The sequence below is a fragment of the Merops nubicus genome, unplaced genomic scaffold, assembly GCF_000691845.1.
Source record: "Merops nubicus isolate BGI_N331 unplaced genomic scaffold, ASM69184v1 scaffold2938, whole genome shotgun sequence".
Taxonomy (NCBI): Eukaryota; Metazoa; Chordata; class Aves; order Coraciiformes; family Meropidae; genus Merops; species Merops nubicus.
Window position 1 is genome coordinate 1408 of NW_008624959.1, and position 17334 is coordinate 18741.

General features: G+C 37.7%; 1 protein-coding gene across 1 annotated transcript; it reads left to right on the forward strand.

Moving 5' to 3' along the window:
- Window positions 1-1111: 1111 nt before the first annotated feature.
- Window positions 1112-16152, forward strand: LOC103777932 (sister chromatid cohesion protein PDS5 homolog A-like). The gene is made up of 7 exons (XM_008945496.1): window positions 1112-1238; window positions 1866-1985; window positions 3094-3156; window positions 8635-8780; window positions 10006-10111; window positions 12756-13108; window positions 14946-16152. Exons 1-7 carry the CDS (start codon window positions 1119-1121, stop codon window positions 14947-14949), a joined length of 912 nt encoding a protein of 303 aa, XP_008943744.1. The 5' UTR covers window positions 1112-1118; the 3' UTR covers window positions 14950-16152.
- The last annotated feature ends 1182 nt before the right edge of the window (window positions 16153-17334 follow it).

Sequence of the window (17334 nt, forward strand, 5' to 3'; positions counted from 1 at the left end):
CGAACAGATTTATTTACTATTGCCTTTGTAGTGCTTGGATGCAAGTCAGAATGTAGACATTTTGAACACCAAATAACTATTTTTGTTTCCATGGATCACAACCCTTTCTTACTTTTAGTGTCTGAGAGAAATGTTCCTTCATCTCTTGTGTTAAAATCTTTAATTTGTATCAGTTAAGAAGATTTGGGCTTTTGTGGACAGGGAATTCTAATGTTCAGTCATCCTGTTTTTCTTTTTTTTTATTTAGTCTCTTTCTTCAAGGTAGTGTCTCTTCCAGACCTTCAGAATTAAATTAGCTACTGGCAAAGTCTTCACTTCTCAGACCTGCCCATATGTCTTTCCCCATGAAGTATTAATTTACCATGTTATGACTGTTGTTGACCCTCTAGCCATGTGCAGCTGTGAAGCTTGATAGCAAATGATAGCATGGATGGACCAGTAGTGTTTTATATCATAATAGAGAAATTCTTAAAACAAACTTTTAGTCAGAATATAATGGATTGCCCCTATAAATAAACCAGATTTAAAGAAAGAAAACTGAGAAAGCTAATTTCATTATGCTTCTCTGTAAGGATTTCTTTTCCTCCAGTATAGAACATTAGCAAGAATCTGACCTGCTCAGTTTTGGATCCCCTCTCTATTTGAAAACCCATATTAAACCACATGGTGTGGGTAACTGTCTAGCAGCAGTATGATTTGTTTGCACCTGTTTTGAGTGTGGTCATGGTATGTTGTTGACAGGAACATTGACGTGGCCCAAGGTAGTGATTACAGAATTTCATCTAGATGATGGTGGCACCAGAATTCTTGCTTCTGTTCATATTTGGAAGAGAAAAAAGTTGCTTGGACAGCATTTGCAGATGCAATAAGAGAAGCACTCTGATTTTCCAGATTTATTTGGAAGAACACCATTAAGATTCTTGTGTGTTGAAGTCCTAGAATATTTACACCTTCAGATGATACCTGTTTATGATATTTTCAAATTGATGGTAGTTTCCCAAGAAAAATCTAATACAGCTGACAAAAAATTTTAAGACATTGCTATATGTGGGAGCTGCAGTATACAAGCTGGAATGTAATTGCTTGTGGTTTTATGTCTTTTTAGGTGCCTGTGGTTCATGCTTGAAGTTTTAATGACAAAGAATGAGAACAATAGCCATGCCTTCATGAAAAAGATGACAGAAAACATCAAGCTCACCCGAGATGCTCAGTCTCCTGATGAGCCAAAGGCCAATGAAGTAAGAAATGCAATTCAGATAAGTGTTGGGTGATGGGCTGAAGGTTTCACAAGCAGTTGATGAACAGGATTTGCAGGAAATATGAAAGCACTGGCTCAGACATTTTTATGGTCTTCTAGAGAGAGTGTTAATTGTGAATGTTGTCTCTGTGTTGCCAGTTTCGTTCTTTCAGAACCTTGCTGACCTTATCGAGCACATGATGCTCGTTAATGAAGTTAATAAAATTTGTTAAATATTCCTGTCACTGCCTGCCTGCCTTATTTTAACGCCTACTGCCTTCTTTCCCGACATAAAGATCTTCTGCTGTCGGGGAGGAGACACGGTATTATGGCCACTGTTAAACCTATTCCTTTCTAGCAGAGATGAGAAACCATTTATGGTGACTGGATTGAGCAAGAGCTTCTATTGTATAGTATAGGCATGTAAAGTAATACTAGTTTTTATTAAATAGTATTATATGAAAAATGGGGACTTGTGTTTGAAGAGCCAACAGTGTGATTAATGATGTAACTACAAAATATGTCCTTAGTGGTGGTTAACACACAGATTAAACTTTTTAAAGCACTACATTCTCTGTATACTATAAAACCAGTAATTCCTAAAGCATGCTTCTCTTTTTTTATTCAGAAACTTTATACAGTATGTGATGTAGCACTATGTGTAATCAACAGCAAAAGTGCTTTGTGCAACGCAGATTCACCCAAGGACCCTGTACTGCCAACCAAATTTTTTACACAACCCGAAAAGGTAAATTTGTTGATTTCATTTCCAAAGTAATAAGAGAAAATACTTCAATTTTTATAATTGAGAGATGGTTATCTCGACAACATAATACTGTGAGTGGGAAAAGGCATGATTTTTATCCTAATCAATTCATTTTTTAACATCAGTTGTACACTATGCTATGTATGTATTATGAATGTGCACAAAAAATGTTTGTAAGCAGGTGGGAGCTAATTCCAGTTACATATTGCTAGATCATTTCATTGAAGTTTTACAAATGCATCTGGACATATGAGAGTATATGTATATTCTGACTTGTATATCTGAATTAGCATGCAAAGCAGACAGAAAAGGGAACATTTTTAATGGTGTCCATGGTACATTTATATCTGTCATTAGCTGTTTGGCTGTTTTGCTTGCTGTGCAAGTTGGTTCTCTTACTGCCTAGTAATAGTCTGGGCAAGTACAGCTCTGCTGTCAGCCATAGCAATACTATTCTTCAAGAGGTGCGCTTCTAAAAAGTCTAAATGGAACCAAATTAATTATCTGGATCAAACCTGATGTTTTGGTTGTACTGAAGAACAGATTTAATTTTTTAGTGTCTTAGAGTGTTAATTTAACAGCCTTTCCAGAGTCTGTTTAAGCAAAATTTAGTTTGCTTATTTAATTGTGAAATGGCAGATGCCATGGTAACAGAGAGCTGATGTCTGTGATAGCTACCTGCATTCAGAGTTGGTGTTTTGGTCTCTGTAAACCCTACTCAGAGTGACAAACAGATCAATTTTCAACTTGTTTAGAGAAAACAACATATCTTTTCCTCTCTTTGGACTTCATTCTCTAAAAAGATGCAAGTGGAAAAAATAGGGAGGCCAGTTTTTCTTAATTTCAAACAGTCCATGTCATTCAAGAAGAAAAAAACGTTAATACCAACTTCAGGTATGGCATACTGTCATTCAGTAATGCTCGCTGCAGATCTCAAAAATACTGGTTTTATTAGATTGATTAACTTCTTGTCAGCAAGTTGCATGATGAGCTACTTGACAGTACCACCTAATCTGAGAAGTCAGTCGTGTATATATAAAAATCAACAGCAAGATTGATAAATCAAACACAAACTTTATTTTTTATTTAGGATTTCTGCAATGACAAGAATTACATTTCAGAAGAGACAAGGGTTGTTCTTTTGACAGGAAAGGTACTGTATTTTGACAAGTTACATTTCTTTCAGTATGACTTGCAGTTTTTCTAAATGCCTTGGACTGCTGTACTGTCAAAAATATTAAGAATTTGTGTGCAATAATCTATGATTCTTTTATTTGATGGTATAACATCTTTAACGTACAACCTTGTGAGTACACAACACAAAGATGTTACCTGTGTACTGAGTCATAGGTTCTTGATTAACTGCAGTTCTTCGTGGAATTACAGGTTTTTCCATTACTCAGACAAGCATGGCATAAAATTATGATGCAGAAACTGAATTGTGACACCACTAGCATTGGAGCTCTTTAGTATTTATATACATATTAATATTTACAGAATTAGTAATATTTGTACAAACATAAAATTTCATTTAATATTATTTCAATTTTAATGCTTTTAATATGGCTGTTAATGCTGTTAAATTCAACTGCAAATGTCTACACCCTTTTGAACACTCATTTTATTTCAGACATAATTTGGCTGATACCTTCACAGAGGAGAGAAAATACCCGAGGGGGGGAGGGCACACAACAACAATAAAATAATATAAACAGAATATTTTTATACGTTATACCGTCAACTGCCTTTTCTTTAGGTTCTGAAACAGCCTTTCCTAGGTGCTGGTTAAATTACATTGGAATGCTCTTTAGTCTAGCTCAAAAAAGCTAGCAGGGTTATTTTCTTGAGCTTAGTGGAAGAATGCTGGCTGACCCTTAAAATATAAAAACGCTAAGAATATTGTAAATCATGGTTTTAATATAAATTCTGTTTGCATTTTTTAATTTTCATGTTCTGTGTTCCATGAACTGTTACTGCATAAGTTCATAAAGTCTTCAGTTAGAGCAGAACTTTGTGGTAATTGTTCATTGTAAGAGCAGAGACAAATGATCACTCTGTAAATAGCCATATCATCTAAAGTTGCTTCTTCTCACAGCAATTTTTCATTTATACAAAACATTTCTGTCATCAGAGCAGTTTGTGTGGGTGAGGTTTGCTCAGCTGGCAGAATCGTGCCTCTCCTTGCTTCATGTTCACACTGTGACACCAGCCTGGATGCTACCCAGTGAGCTGAGTTGGAGTTATGTTAGGAATGTAGGAGGCAGGCAGAAGACAACCTTCTGTAGTACCAGTGCTGGTGCTTTAAATATCCTCAGAAGAAGGTATCTGTCTGCTGTTGTAATTGTTTCACCTTTGACAATCTTCAAATATAATGAATGAAGCATTTGAAGCAACTTTATTTGGCTGTGTAAACTTGCTGTATTTCTCTTTTGACAAGGCATTCGGCAATGTTAGACTAAAGCTAAGTCTTAACTGAAATAATCTTACTGCAGGCTTCTCTACTGCATTCTGACAAAACAGAGTTAGACTCGGGGGGTGGCAGGTCCCATGCCAAGCTAGTAGTATTTTAGGTAATCTTCAATATTCTGAGAAAAACAGACTTACACAAACACGTGCTTCTTTTTCTGTCTAATTCCACTTCAGAAAACGCAGGTGTGTAAGTGTACCCCACTGACTCAGACCAATGGTCCTTTTTGGCCTGATATTGTTTTTCCAGAGGGACCAATACATGATTAGGGAGATGGTGCAAGTCCAGCCAGTTTCTGCAGTACATTCCCATTCTTGCTTCCCAGCATTTGTTTTTATGATGGGATGCTAGATTTTGTGTCTGTACCTGTTGGGTTTGTTACCTGCTTATGGACATATTTGCAAATTTATCTGCTTTGGTGTGGAGCCTCCTGACACTGTCTTCACAACCTTTTATGGCAGTAGGTGCTAGAAATCTGCAACCTGCTGGTTGCACAGAAACTCTCTTCTTCTCTCTCCTAGTAGCTGTGCCGAATGCTTCCTACTTTTTATAAAATATTCGGTAAACTGAGCAAATAAAATGTTATAAGAATAATATGTTTAAGTAAATGTTGTGTAGTATTATTAGCACTTGGATGATGCAGCTGCTGACCATGTGCTCATTAATAGGCTGTTCTATAGAGATTGTTGCCTTTTTTTGCTAACCAAATGTTTTCCAGCATCTGTGGTATGTCTCTCCTGCCTGCTCCCTCATAACTTCCACATGTGGGAATTACTTTTTCTTGTGGGAGTGTCTTAATAAATTAATTTCGTCTCTGAGGAAATCTAAAATTACATGAAGAATGTGACATGCCAGTTCTGTAAACTTCCTTGATTCCTCTCCAGAGACAAAATAAAAAAATAACCAAATGTTTTCCAGCATCTGTGGTATGTCTCTCCTGCCTGCTCCCTCATAACTTCCACATGTGGGAATTACTTTTTCTTGTGGGAGTGTCTTAATAAATTAATTTCGTCTCTGAGGAAATCTAAAATTACATGAAGAATGTGACATGCCAGTTCTGTAAACTTCCTTGATTCCTCTCCAGAGACAAAATAAAAAAATTCCTAGTCAACAGACAGCAGCCACAGCAAGATCTAAAATACCATTGCTGTATCTGAGAACCCCAGAGTAGAGAGATGGTATTAAATATTTTTACACTCCCTTTCTGTATAGTAACAATGATGACATCTCATACTGTTGTAGAGCACCCAATTCTGTGTTAGATCTTGGAAAGCCTTTCCCAGAGGTGTTTTGTTTTGCAAATACAGGATTTTAGAAACATAGAAGTTGAAAGGGTGAAATAAGAGTCATCAACTCCAACTCCCTCACAGGATTACCTAAAACTAAACCATATAATTAAGAGTGTCATCCAGATGCTTCTTGAACTCTGACAGGCTTGGTGTGGTGAACATGTTCCTAGGAAGCCTGTTCCAGTGAGTGGCCACCTCCTCTGTTAGGAACCTTTTCCTAATATCCAGTCTGAACTTCCCATGATGCAGCTTCATTCCATTTCCTCTTGTCTTATTGCTGGTCACCAGAGAAAGGAGATTGGCATCTCCCATGCCACTGCTGTCCTTGAAGTTCTAGACTGTGATGAGGTCACCCCTCAGCCTTCTCTTCTCCAAGCTGAATAAAACAAGTGACCTTGGCTGCTTCTCATAAGTTGAGGCCTTTTGCCATCTGATTTCCCCTCTTCTGGATACACACTAATAAGAGTTTGATGTCCCTCTTATATTGAGGTGCCCAAAACTGCACACAGTCCTTGAGGTGAGGCTGCACCAGAGCAGTGTAGAGTGGGACACTCACCTCTCTTGACCAGCCAGCTATGCTGTGCTTGATGCACTCCAGGACACGACTGGTCCTTTTGGATTCCCAGGGCACATTGTTGATTTGCATTTAAGTTGCCTTCAACCCAGACACCCAGCAGGCCTGCTCTTCAGACTCTTATCCTTTAATTTGTACATTTAACCAGGATTGCCCAGTCCCAGGTGAAGAATCAGGCACTTATTCTTGTTAAATTTCATAGGACTAGTGACTGTCCAGCTTTCTGGTTTATCTAGATCTCTCTGTAAGGCCTCTCTACCACAGAGGGAATTCACAGCTCCTCCTAGTTTAGTTTTGGCAGCAAACTTAATGTATGTTTTGACTCTTGAGTCTAGATCATTTATAAAAACAATAAGGAATGGAGGCCCTAAAGCTGACCCCTAGGGAACCCCACTGGTGACTGGCCACCAGTCTGATGTAACCCCACTTACTATAGCCCTTTGAGCCTGACCCATCAGCCAATTGCTCACCCAGTATATTATGGACTTGGATAGCTGTGTGCTGGACAGTTTATCCAGAAAGATACTGAGAGAGAGAGTATCAAAAGCTTTGTTAAAATGCAAACCCACCACTTTTACTGGCTTCTCTTGGTCAACTAGATGGGTGACCTCGTCATAAAAGGAAATTAAGTTGGTTAAGCGGGACCTTGCCTTGTGGACCCTCACTGGCTATGACCAATGACTGCATTGTCTCAAGTGTTTTTCAGTAACTCTTACAATAACCTCCATAATTTGAGCAGGCACTGAAGTGAGACTGGCAGGCCTGTAATTACCAGGGTCTTCCTTCGTAACCTTCTTGAAAACTGGGACATTTGCAGTTGACTGGGATGTCCAGACTCCCAAGATCATCAAAAGATAGTGGAGAGAGGTCCCACAATGACATCAGCCAGCTCTTTCTGTACTCCAGGGTGAATCCCATCATGCCCCATTGATTTATGCATGTCCAGCTGGAGCAGCAAGTTTTGAACAAGTTCAGGGTCATCTGGGAGAGCTCATCATCCCCCAGGTCATGGTCTTCCAACACAGGCCTCTGGGGGTCCCAGGGCACATCATCAGTGCTGGAGACAAAGGTGAAGAAGGCACTAAATGTCTCTGCTCTGTCACCTCCGATTTGTGAGGTGACCAACCTCGTCAAGCAATAGCCCAGTGTTATCTCTGATCCCTCCTTTTGCTATTAACATATCTTAAAAAGCCCTTTTTTTGGCCTTCACAGTGCTGGCCAGCTTGAACTCTATATCAAGCTTTGGCCATACAATTCTTATCTCTACAGTAGCAAACAGCATCTCTGTAGTCCTCTCGTGTTGTTCAAAGTCCATACGCTTTACTTCTTCACCCAAGTTCTCAGAGGAGATCCCTGCTCAGCCAAGCTGATGTTCTGCCCCTGTTGTTTGACTTGGACACTTTGGAATTGCTGCTCCTGCACTCTTAAGAGATGGCTTTGAAAAATTGACCAGCATTCATGGACCCTAGTACCTTCAAAAGCAGATTACCTGGAGACCTTACTAACTAGCTACTTCAGCAGCCTGAAGTCTGCAGTCCTCATCTCCAGGGTCAAAGTTTTGATGGAAGTTTTTCTCCTATCACCAACGATTTGAAACACAACTGCTTTGTGGTCACTGTGTTGAAGATCAGCCACTAACCACTAGTTTGCCCACAAATCCCTCTCTGTTTCCAAACAGCAAATCTTGGAGGCTACCATTCCTAGTCGGCTCCCTTAGTATCTGCACCAAGACATTATCTTCAGCATGCTTCAAAAATTTTCTGGACTTACTTGTCTCTGCTGTATGATATTTGCAGCTGATATCTGGGAAGTTAAAATCACCTGCAAGGACAAGGGCAGTTGACCTAGAGACATCCCTTAATTCCTTGTAGAATAATTAATCAATGTTGTTGTCCTGACAGGGTGACCAATAGTAGACTCCCACAACAACATCTGCTTCATTGGCTTTCCCCTTCATCCTTACCCAGAGGTTCTCAGTCGTGTTGAGACTGAAAGGATATTTCTACATCCTTTCAGTCCTCTAATATTGCCTAACATTCTGGCTTTCATTGAGACTTTTCCAGCTTCTGTCCCTTCAGAGCATGAGAGAGATCAGGACAATTGATGAAGTGGTGTTAAATTATAAGAAATAATAGTAGGATAGTCAGTGGTTTTAAAGTAAAAGTGATGTCTGTAGCTCTAAACTGATGGCACTGTGATTGAGACTGTTAATGCAGAAAAAGTATTTTAAAATACTGAGGAAAATATTTTAAAAATTAAAGATGTATCTGTTTTTTAAAAAAATTAAATATTTTCTTCTAGCCAAAACCAACTGGTGTATTAGGTACAGTAAACAAACCGTTATCTGCAACTGGAAGGAGACCGTACATTAGAACTACAGGATCGGAGACTGGAAGCAATCTCAGTGTAAACTCTGAGCTGAGCTCTTCTGCAGGAAACAGGTCAAGGTACAGGAGTGGGACATTTCTTTCATCAGCTCTTCACTTTGTGTTCTCCAGTGTGCCTGGATGTTTTAGGACGGGATGATTTGGGTTGCGTGCCTGTGTGTTTGAAGAGTGTCTTTATTTTGTCCAGTTTTAAAAACATGTAATTGTTCTCTATATGTAAAATATCCATCTTGGCTTTTTTTTTTTTTTCAGTAGGCAAAAAATTCAGTGCAGTGCTGAGATGGGGCTTGCCTGTAATTTACATAGAATGCAAGAGAGGAGATACCATGCCATCTGAAATTGTGGAGATTAATACGCAGAAAATATCTTAATGGAGGGGACTAGCCATAATTAATACTAAACAGATTTTGCAACTCTCACATTTTTGATGCATGAATTAGAGTTAACCCTGATTTGTAACAAGAAACATTTTTTATATAGATGAAATATTCTGACCTCTTTAAGTTTAAGAACAAATGAAAAAAAAACTTGCTGAAGAGGACCAGGACCTTAGTGGAAAGATGCAGTATATGATTGTAATATATGGTCTCTCTTCTAGTAAGTGTTATTCTTATGCGGATCCAGCGTTTTTAAATTTGTCAGAAATCTGGAGAAACAGTTTACACTTTGAAATTTTATAGCTGTTTAAGTCATTTTGAAATTGATTAACTGGCTACAATAAAGGGTTAAAGAACGTAGAGGAAGTTAACTCTAGTTTCTGCATTTTTTAAGGCCAAAGGGAAGTATAACTGGGTTCAGAATTTGTTCTCTAAGTATGCATGATATATGCTGCAATAATTGTGATTAATTTCCTAAACTGTTTTGTTTTAAAAACTGTTGCATGCTTGTGCAAATTAACTTGAATTTTGAGTGTTGCTTTATAGTCTTTATAGTATTTTCTTTTTAATTCATTACATTCACCAGTATCAGCTTTTTCTGTCTGGAAAAAGAACATGGCCCAGTTTAGAGCAGTGATATTAAGTTTGCAAAAACAATTATATGGTATTGTGCCTGTGATAAGGGATTTGGCTCAGTGACTGGGCAATCCCTTTCAGACCTTTCCCAGTTCTGGGAAAGAATATAAGTGAAAATGGACTCAGGCAAATTCAGTTGGTTTTTTAAAACTAATTTAGCCTGTCTGCACTGATCTATTTTTTTTTTTTTTTTTTTTTTTAAATATAATGGCAAACATTTTTTTCTTCTTTTTTGTATTTTGGTTTTATTTTGTCTTCAATTACTCTACCAGGGAACAAAGTTCGGACATATCAGAAACTGGAGTCAGTGAAAATGATGAAAATCCCGTGAGGATTATTTCAGTCACACCAGCGAAGACAGAACCTGTGAAAAATAAGGTATGTCTTGGGATCTTATGGACTATATCTCTGGCATTGGGATTTGTGCAGTTTATTTTGCAGTGCACATCACTGCAGGTGGTCTCTGACAAACTGGTAATGTTCATTTTCATATTATTTTCCAAGCCCAATGGAAGACTACTTATTTTCAAAACAACTATTTGCAAAGCAACTCTTTATTTTTATCCAGCATAATTAATAGAGCTCATGTGTTCAAAAATAGCACAGGCAAATTGGGAGGGACTTTTTTTTTTTCTTTAAAGTTCCAAAAGATTCCAAGCTTTAGTCTGTGTTTTCCAGTAACATCAAGAACGTCATTCAGAGTGAAGGTTGACACCTGTAGCTTTAACTGAAGATATTGCCAGGAAAGTGTCAAGTGGTCCTCTGACATAAAGATCTAACTTCTGGATTGTGTCAGAAGTAAAATCTTGTTTAAATTTTGAGGATTTTTAATGCTTTTCCCCCTTCCATTAGAGAGAAATGATGATGCCTAAATCTTAATGATTTTTTAAACTTCTAAAGCATACAATTACACAGAGTTTAACAAGAGTAAATGTGGAGTCCTGCACCTGGAATAGATTAAACTCAAGCAGCAGTGCAAGATGCTGGGATCTCCCTGGCAGGGCTGTAGGTTGGCTGGGAAGGACCTGGGGACCATCACCGTGGACAGCAAGAGAAGCACGAGTCAGCAGCGTGCCTGGGCAGCGGTGAGGGCAAGCTGGATCCTGGGCCACATGAGCAAAGGTGTAGCCAGCAGATGGAGGGATGTGATTATTCCACCCTAGTTGGGATTCCTTAGGCCACTCCTAGAATACTGTGTCCTCCCCAGTTCAACACAGATTGAAAAACTGGAGAGAGCTTTGCAGAGGGCCACCAAGAGAATTAAGGCTTGGAGAGGTTGTCATACGAAGAAAGGTTTAAAAGTGTTTAGTTTTTTCACCCTAAGGGAAAGAAGCCTTCTAATCAGTCTTTCAATATCTGAAAGGTATTTATGGAGAAGATGAAAGTATTCTCTTCTCAGGGCTGCATGGTGATGTGACAAAAGTCTACAGGCAGAAGTTGTTTCAGGGGAAATTCCATCCTACATTGTAAGGAAAATTAAACACTAGAATTGGTTGTCCAGAAAAGTGGTGCCATGTTGCTGTTCACAGCTTGGCTTGTCAAGATCCCTGGATAATAACCCCTGAGGCCCTGCTCTCAACAGGAAGTTTGACCAGATGGTGTCCAGAGGTCATTTCCAACCTAAATGATTCTGTGATTCTAAAATAAATATAGATTTTTGTAATAATGTAAGGATACACAGATGGCTCATGCTGTACACGTTTTAAGAAGTTATATATCTACTCAGTCTTTTTTGATGGGTATAAATCAGAGTGATAAGCAGGTGGTTTGTATTTGTATTGTCACACAGAAAAGTTCATTTTTTTCTTAATATTTAAAAAAAATCCACGTTTATATTCATACCCATGACCTGATGGACAAAAAAAATCTTTCCCAAATTTCAACATACATTTACTTTTTTGTTTCTCTTCCTCTAAAATAGGGGTCTTCTGAAAAGTTAGAGAAATTAGGCAAAGTATTTATTGAATAAATCTTCACAACTGTTTCCTAGGTTCTTGACACGTGTCTTTGGTTGACATTTTCAAAGAGTGGTTACCTGTGGAGTTCTTACGAACGGCAGCTGTACCTGGTTCTGTGTCAGTTATGAACCCGCTAGAGAAGTAATAAAGATTACAGAGACTGCCTGATTTATTTAAACATTTGAGAAATAATAGTAGCATTTTTTTTTTTTTTAAGATGTCCTTGTTTCAGGCACAGCATTTATAATAAGAGGTGGCCCTAACTGGTTGGTTAGGAATTGCTATGTTACCTCAGCCATACTTGTTCAGTACCCTTTTCTCTGCCCCTCCTCCTAATTGTTTTGGAAGCCAGTGTTCAGATGAAGGTCTAGCATCCATTTGCTTCCTCTTTGTTTCCCTTTCCCTATGAATGCATTTCTGTGTAGAGACCTGCATTGCCACCATCCTTTCTGTTCTTCATGTACAGACACTACTTCATGAAATTTCATCACTTCCATTACCTTTTTGAGTGACAAAACCACACGTGTAGGCCATACCTATTCAGGCAAGTTTTGTATGTGACTAGGTCTTGCTCCCATTATTCCCTGCAAGCCTGGTTTCTTTTACTGGCATCTAGGGCTTTAGTAATCTGCACCTTTACTGAAGGTGGGTCTGTTGAGGTAAATATAATTTGCTGTACCAGAATCATTAGTCTTCCTCCTTGATTCTGTCCTGTCGGTTGGCATCTCTTGTGTCAGTTGGCAAAGGTGTGGTAAAAGGAGTTTGTCCAGAAGAACCATCATGGGAGGAGCTGAGATGATTAGCCTTACTGTAATCTTACCTTCAAGCAACTAAAAGATACATTGGGTGCAGATACTGGCATTACACACAGTGTCAAAAATAAGTTGGCAAGGTTAATGTCTGATATACCATTTGGTAAACCTTTTTACTAGGTGCAAGACCATGTGATGTCTTTATAAGAACACTTACTGTTTGGTAAGCTCATATTTCTGTTGAAAAGGAGGTTTGAGTTTGGGAATTTTTTTTTTTTTTTCCTCTTCACATTCATGATTTTTATTTTCTAGGAAATTAATTCGGATCAGGCTACACAAGGAAACAGCACTGAGCGTGGGAAAAAAAGAACAGCAACAGCATCTGGAACTGAAAATATTCATCAAAAGCCAGAAGAAAAAAATGTAGATGAAACAGGACCATCACTCGCAGCAAAAACCAGGAGAGGGCGTGTAACCAAACCTGAACCTCAGGGTACCACTGCAAAAAATGAGGAAGCAAATAAACCACCTGTCAGAGGAAGAAAAAGGGCAGCAGTCAGTCAAGAAAGTTCAGGTAGTTTAGAGGCAGGTAATGCCAAAGCACCAAAACAGCAAGACACAGCAAAAAAGCCAGCAGCAGCACAAAGACAAATTGACCTACAAAGGTAAAAAGAAAGAAATAATAAAACCGGGTGGGGTGGGATGGGCCTTTCCTCTCCCAAGATGGACCCTGAGTTTACCACTGTACCAGATCTAACATAGTGAAGGGGCATAACTAAATCACAGTAATTTACAAAGGTCCACCATGTATTGTGTCATGTTCGGTTCTTAGAAGTAAGTATCAGGGCAGCTGGAATTGGAGATATGGGTTTGTCTGGTCAGAACAGGAAAATCTAACCTGTTTTCACCAGACTTTTTTTTTTTTTTTTTTTGCCTGTTGCATCCTGGTTGCCCTCACTAGCATTGCTGTGTAAAAGAACTGAGAGTTGAGTGTGTAAGGGCATTCGTTAAGGCCAGGTACCCAGGCATTCAGGTGCTCTGCTCAGGTTCATTGGTGACAAAGGCCTGAAAAGTGACTGTCTTTAATGAACAGAAGTAATTATAATCCTAACTGCAGTTCTTTTCCGGTATTTTGGGGTCTGTGCTTGTTAAATATTACAATATTTTAATATATGTTTTAAGTAAATCAAAAGCACAATTTGAAACTGTGTAAACTGCAAAACAGTTCTTTGATGGTAATTTATTTTTCTATACTCTAGTGTTCCCAGGTGTTGATTTGATTTCCAATATAAACAAACCACGAAAGCTCATAAACACAAAGAAATTTGTTCAGCTGAATCTGCTACAAGAACAATTTTAACACAAAAGTATCTAAAGTTGCAGAGCGATACTATAAGGCCAACAAACCACTTTGCTAGAAGAAAACACAAATAATCTAAAAGAAGAAAGAATCATTGGAATGGTTTCTTTCTAGTGATTTTCTAAATCGAAGATCTTGCAGAAAACCTCAGTGAAAAAAAATTACCTTTCCCTCTTGCAGCAAGATTCATCCACCAGTAAATCGTTCAGTCTTTCAAGAGAGTGATATTTATGTACTGCTTTGTAATGCTTGTTTTATGCATCACATTCTTTTAAGTTTTTGTAACAAATTGCACTATCCGTAGCCTTTAATAAGCTGCCTGTGTCAGATAGCTTCTTTAAAATATGAAATAGCTCAGTGTTTCTTGGGAAAAATACCAAAACATTGTTAACATTTTTCAGAAGCCAGGTGCTCGGAAGTGATGGAGATTCACTGTTGGAGATAGACTCAAGTCCAGAATGTTCCCAAAATGCCATGGATCTTTTTAAGGCCTGTGGGAGCAGCCAGGAAGATACTGAGGATACAGAGGGAGCAGAGGGAGGCTTCCTTAAGGTGTAGCAAGCATCTTATATAGGACAATTAGGTGGTTTTTTTATTGTAGCTTATACAGTAAGGAATCAAATAAATGTGTCCATCTTCCAGAAAAATGCATGCAAAAATAGCTGTCTGAGAGCAGGGTTTTTTTGCTTTTATGTAGACATGTGCAGTGTTACTGTGAAGATCTGAAAAACACTTGTAGCAGTGCTTGTTCTTAAGTTAAGACAGGCTATTTTTATAAACCTTGGTAATTAACTACAGTTATTTAGAACAAGTTACCGTTCTTATTCTGCGATTCCATCTTTCTATGGATAGATGTTTGGATACTTATGCTGAAAAAACGTGACTTAGTTATGGAATCACTGTTATTATTCAGTGTGTGTATTTCCAAGTTTATCAGGAAGCTGTGCTATACAGTAAGGAAATTCAGTTATGTTTGATGAAGTAATTGCTGAGAAGACACAAGATGGAGTGGGAAGAGTCACAGTATAAAGAGCCTTAAAAGCTATAAATGTGAATGATATAGGTAGGATTTTGATTCAGAATCAATTGTAATTTCCATGTCCTTATGATTAACTTTTATTTCCTTTTCTCCCCGCAAAAAGGTAAAAAGAAAACTTACTCGAAAAGGGAGGAAATGAAGGCCAAATAAAGGCATGCTCCAAGCTTCTGCAAAAACTAGGATTCAGAAATTTCCTGTACAGGAACTGAAATTACTTCAAAACACACAGCTTTCAGCTCTGAAACTAGAAGGAAAACTATGCTTCCCTTTCACGTGAAATTAACCCTTCTCAATGGAAATGTAAAGCAGAAACTCTTGAGAAAGAGGCTAAAAGCATCTGTACTTATTTCCCCAGAGACTTTTTTTATGAAAAGTCAATAATTAAGCAAATTGCTTAACACTTGGTTCCAGTTCCTGCATTCTGGAGTTTAAAAGTGTATTTACACCATTAATTTTCATGCTGCATTTTTTTTTAAGGAAAGTCAGAGGAGGTCCTTACACTGACATTGAAAATTCGTGATCCTAGAGCCAGGTATTCCCATGTTTCACAGAAAAAGTAGAAGTCTACTGAATGGATTTTAAACAAGACTAGAGGAGAAAAAAAAAAAAATCACAAAAAATTTTTTTTGCTTTACTTTTGGAGACTGTTTTATGTATAATTCTTTCTGCCTGCCTACTTTTCTGCAAAAATAAGATGTACAGATTTCAGTTCCCTGCTATGAAAAGTCATGTGGTGGCAATTTTATAAATGTTGCTTTCTGATTTTTATCAGAGTGGGAAAGTAATCACTTAAAATTATTATTAATTCGCAAGTAGACATTTCATTTTTTAATTTTCCCTCCACTTTAGTTTAATATAATTTGCAATAAATGTACATATTGATGTTTGTTTTATAAAAACATATATCACTTTTAAGTGTTTTTACTCCTGCAGTTCTGTTGGAATATTCTAAATTTTAAAGGAGTAAAGACAGTCCAGCATTTGATTTTATAATGTTTGTCACCAGATTTTTATTATTGATGTAAAGAAAAAAAAAATCAATTTTTAAAAATAGTTGGACTTTGGCAGCTTTGTAAGGAAAGTTGGAAATGTTTAGGATTGCTCTCAATTTTAAGCATTGTGCTGATTGGAAGTAAGTCTGTTTTGCATTTTGTCTTCCTGTCCAGGCTCATTTTTTAATGTTTATTTTAGAAGATTGTTGCATCAATATTATGTTTCCTGGCATTGTTCAGCATAGATACAGTGTACACTTTTATGTACACATGATCATATTTAAGTTTGTTGCATAAAATAAACGCTTCTAGGTGTCATGTGGCAGTCTTTTTTTTTAATTTTATTTTATTTCACAGAAAACTAATTGCAGTATCTGTGCATGATCTTGGATGTTCATAGAAATACTGTATTGAGCAGAGGTTGTAATGCAGACAGTTGTGAAGCTTACAAGACAGGGATATATTTTTTGGTGAAGTTACAGTGTTTTATCTTTCAAAGCTGTCTGGGAAGAGGGAGGTTGGTCTGCAGAGTGACAGTGAGCAGTTCACTTTGTTTCCCTGTGCCTCAGTTCCCAATTTCTCTTCTGCAAATTGTCCTGAAATCCCTTGACTCCTTCTAGAAGCACTGCATACTGTTGACGCAAGTTTAAGGATTATTTGCTCTCCTAAAATGAGTAGGGCGTGGTTGCGTGCTGTTAAACAATGACCAAGTCTCTCTTATCAAGGTTTTAACTGCTGCTAACAGACTTTTTTTTTTTTTTTTCCCCTCTGTAACACAGAAAACCAGACTCTTCACAGAGCAGTACACGCAACTCTTGCTCTAGAGCAATCTGTGATGCTTTGACTGAAGTATTTGAAATGCTTATCACAGGGGGACACTGGGAGATTTTAAAAGTGTTTAATTACACATCCATCCAGGTTTTAATTTCTAAAACTAAGCTATATGACAAGATGGATTTACTGATAGTAATGCAGGGGGTTTTAATGCTCTGGTCAAGTACTTTCCTTGTGCAAAAGTTTTGGTTTAAACCACTTTTAAAAATGTTTTTCTTAGAAGCTTTTAGGTGCTACATAAAAAAGAAACTCTCTTTTAGAAATTTGCTCTGGTACCTAGCATTGTGCCTCTGATGATTTGAAATCTGGACTTGAAAATTCTTGTAAATATTCAGAATTCTTTCCAAAAGCTTTGTTTTTTGTGCAGTGGATAATTACTGAGGTGTTTTTGTTTTTTTTTTTTCTTTCTTTTTTGGTCAGCTTTTAACTGGTTCAAATGTCAAGTTACTTAAGGAATCATCCTAAAATAATTTAGGTTAAAAGGGGTTTCTGGAAGTTCAGTGCCATGCTCAGAGCAGGGTTTTCAGTTGTCTTTGCGCAGAGTTACATAGAGTTCTTTTTTTAAGGGGGATATTTGAGTTACCTCTGTCTGTCGATTATCAGTCTGATTGGTGAAAATCGGGACATCCGTGCCACAAATTATGCTGGGCAAAAACGCAGCTTACA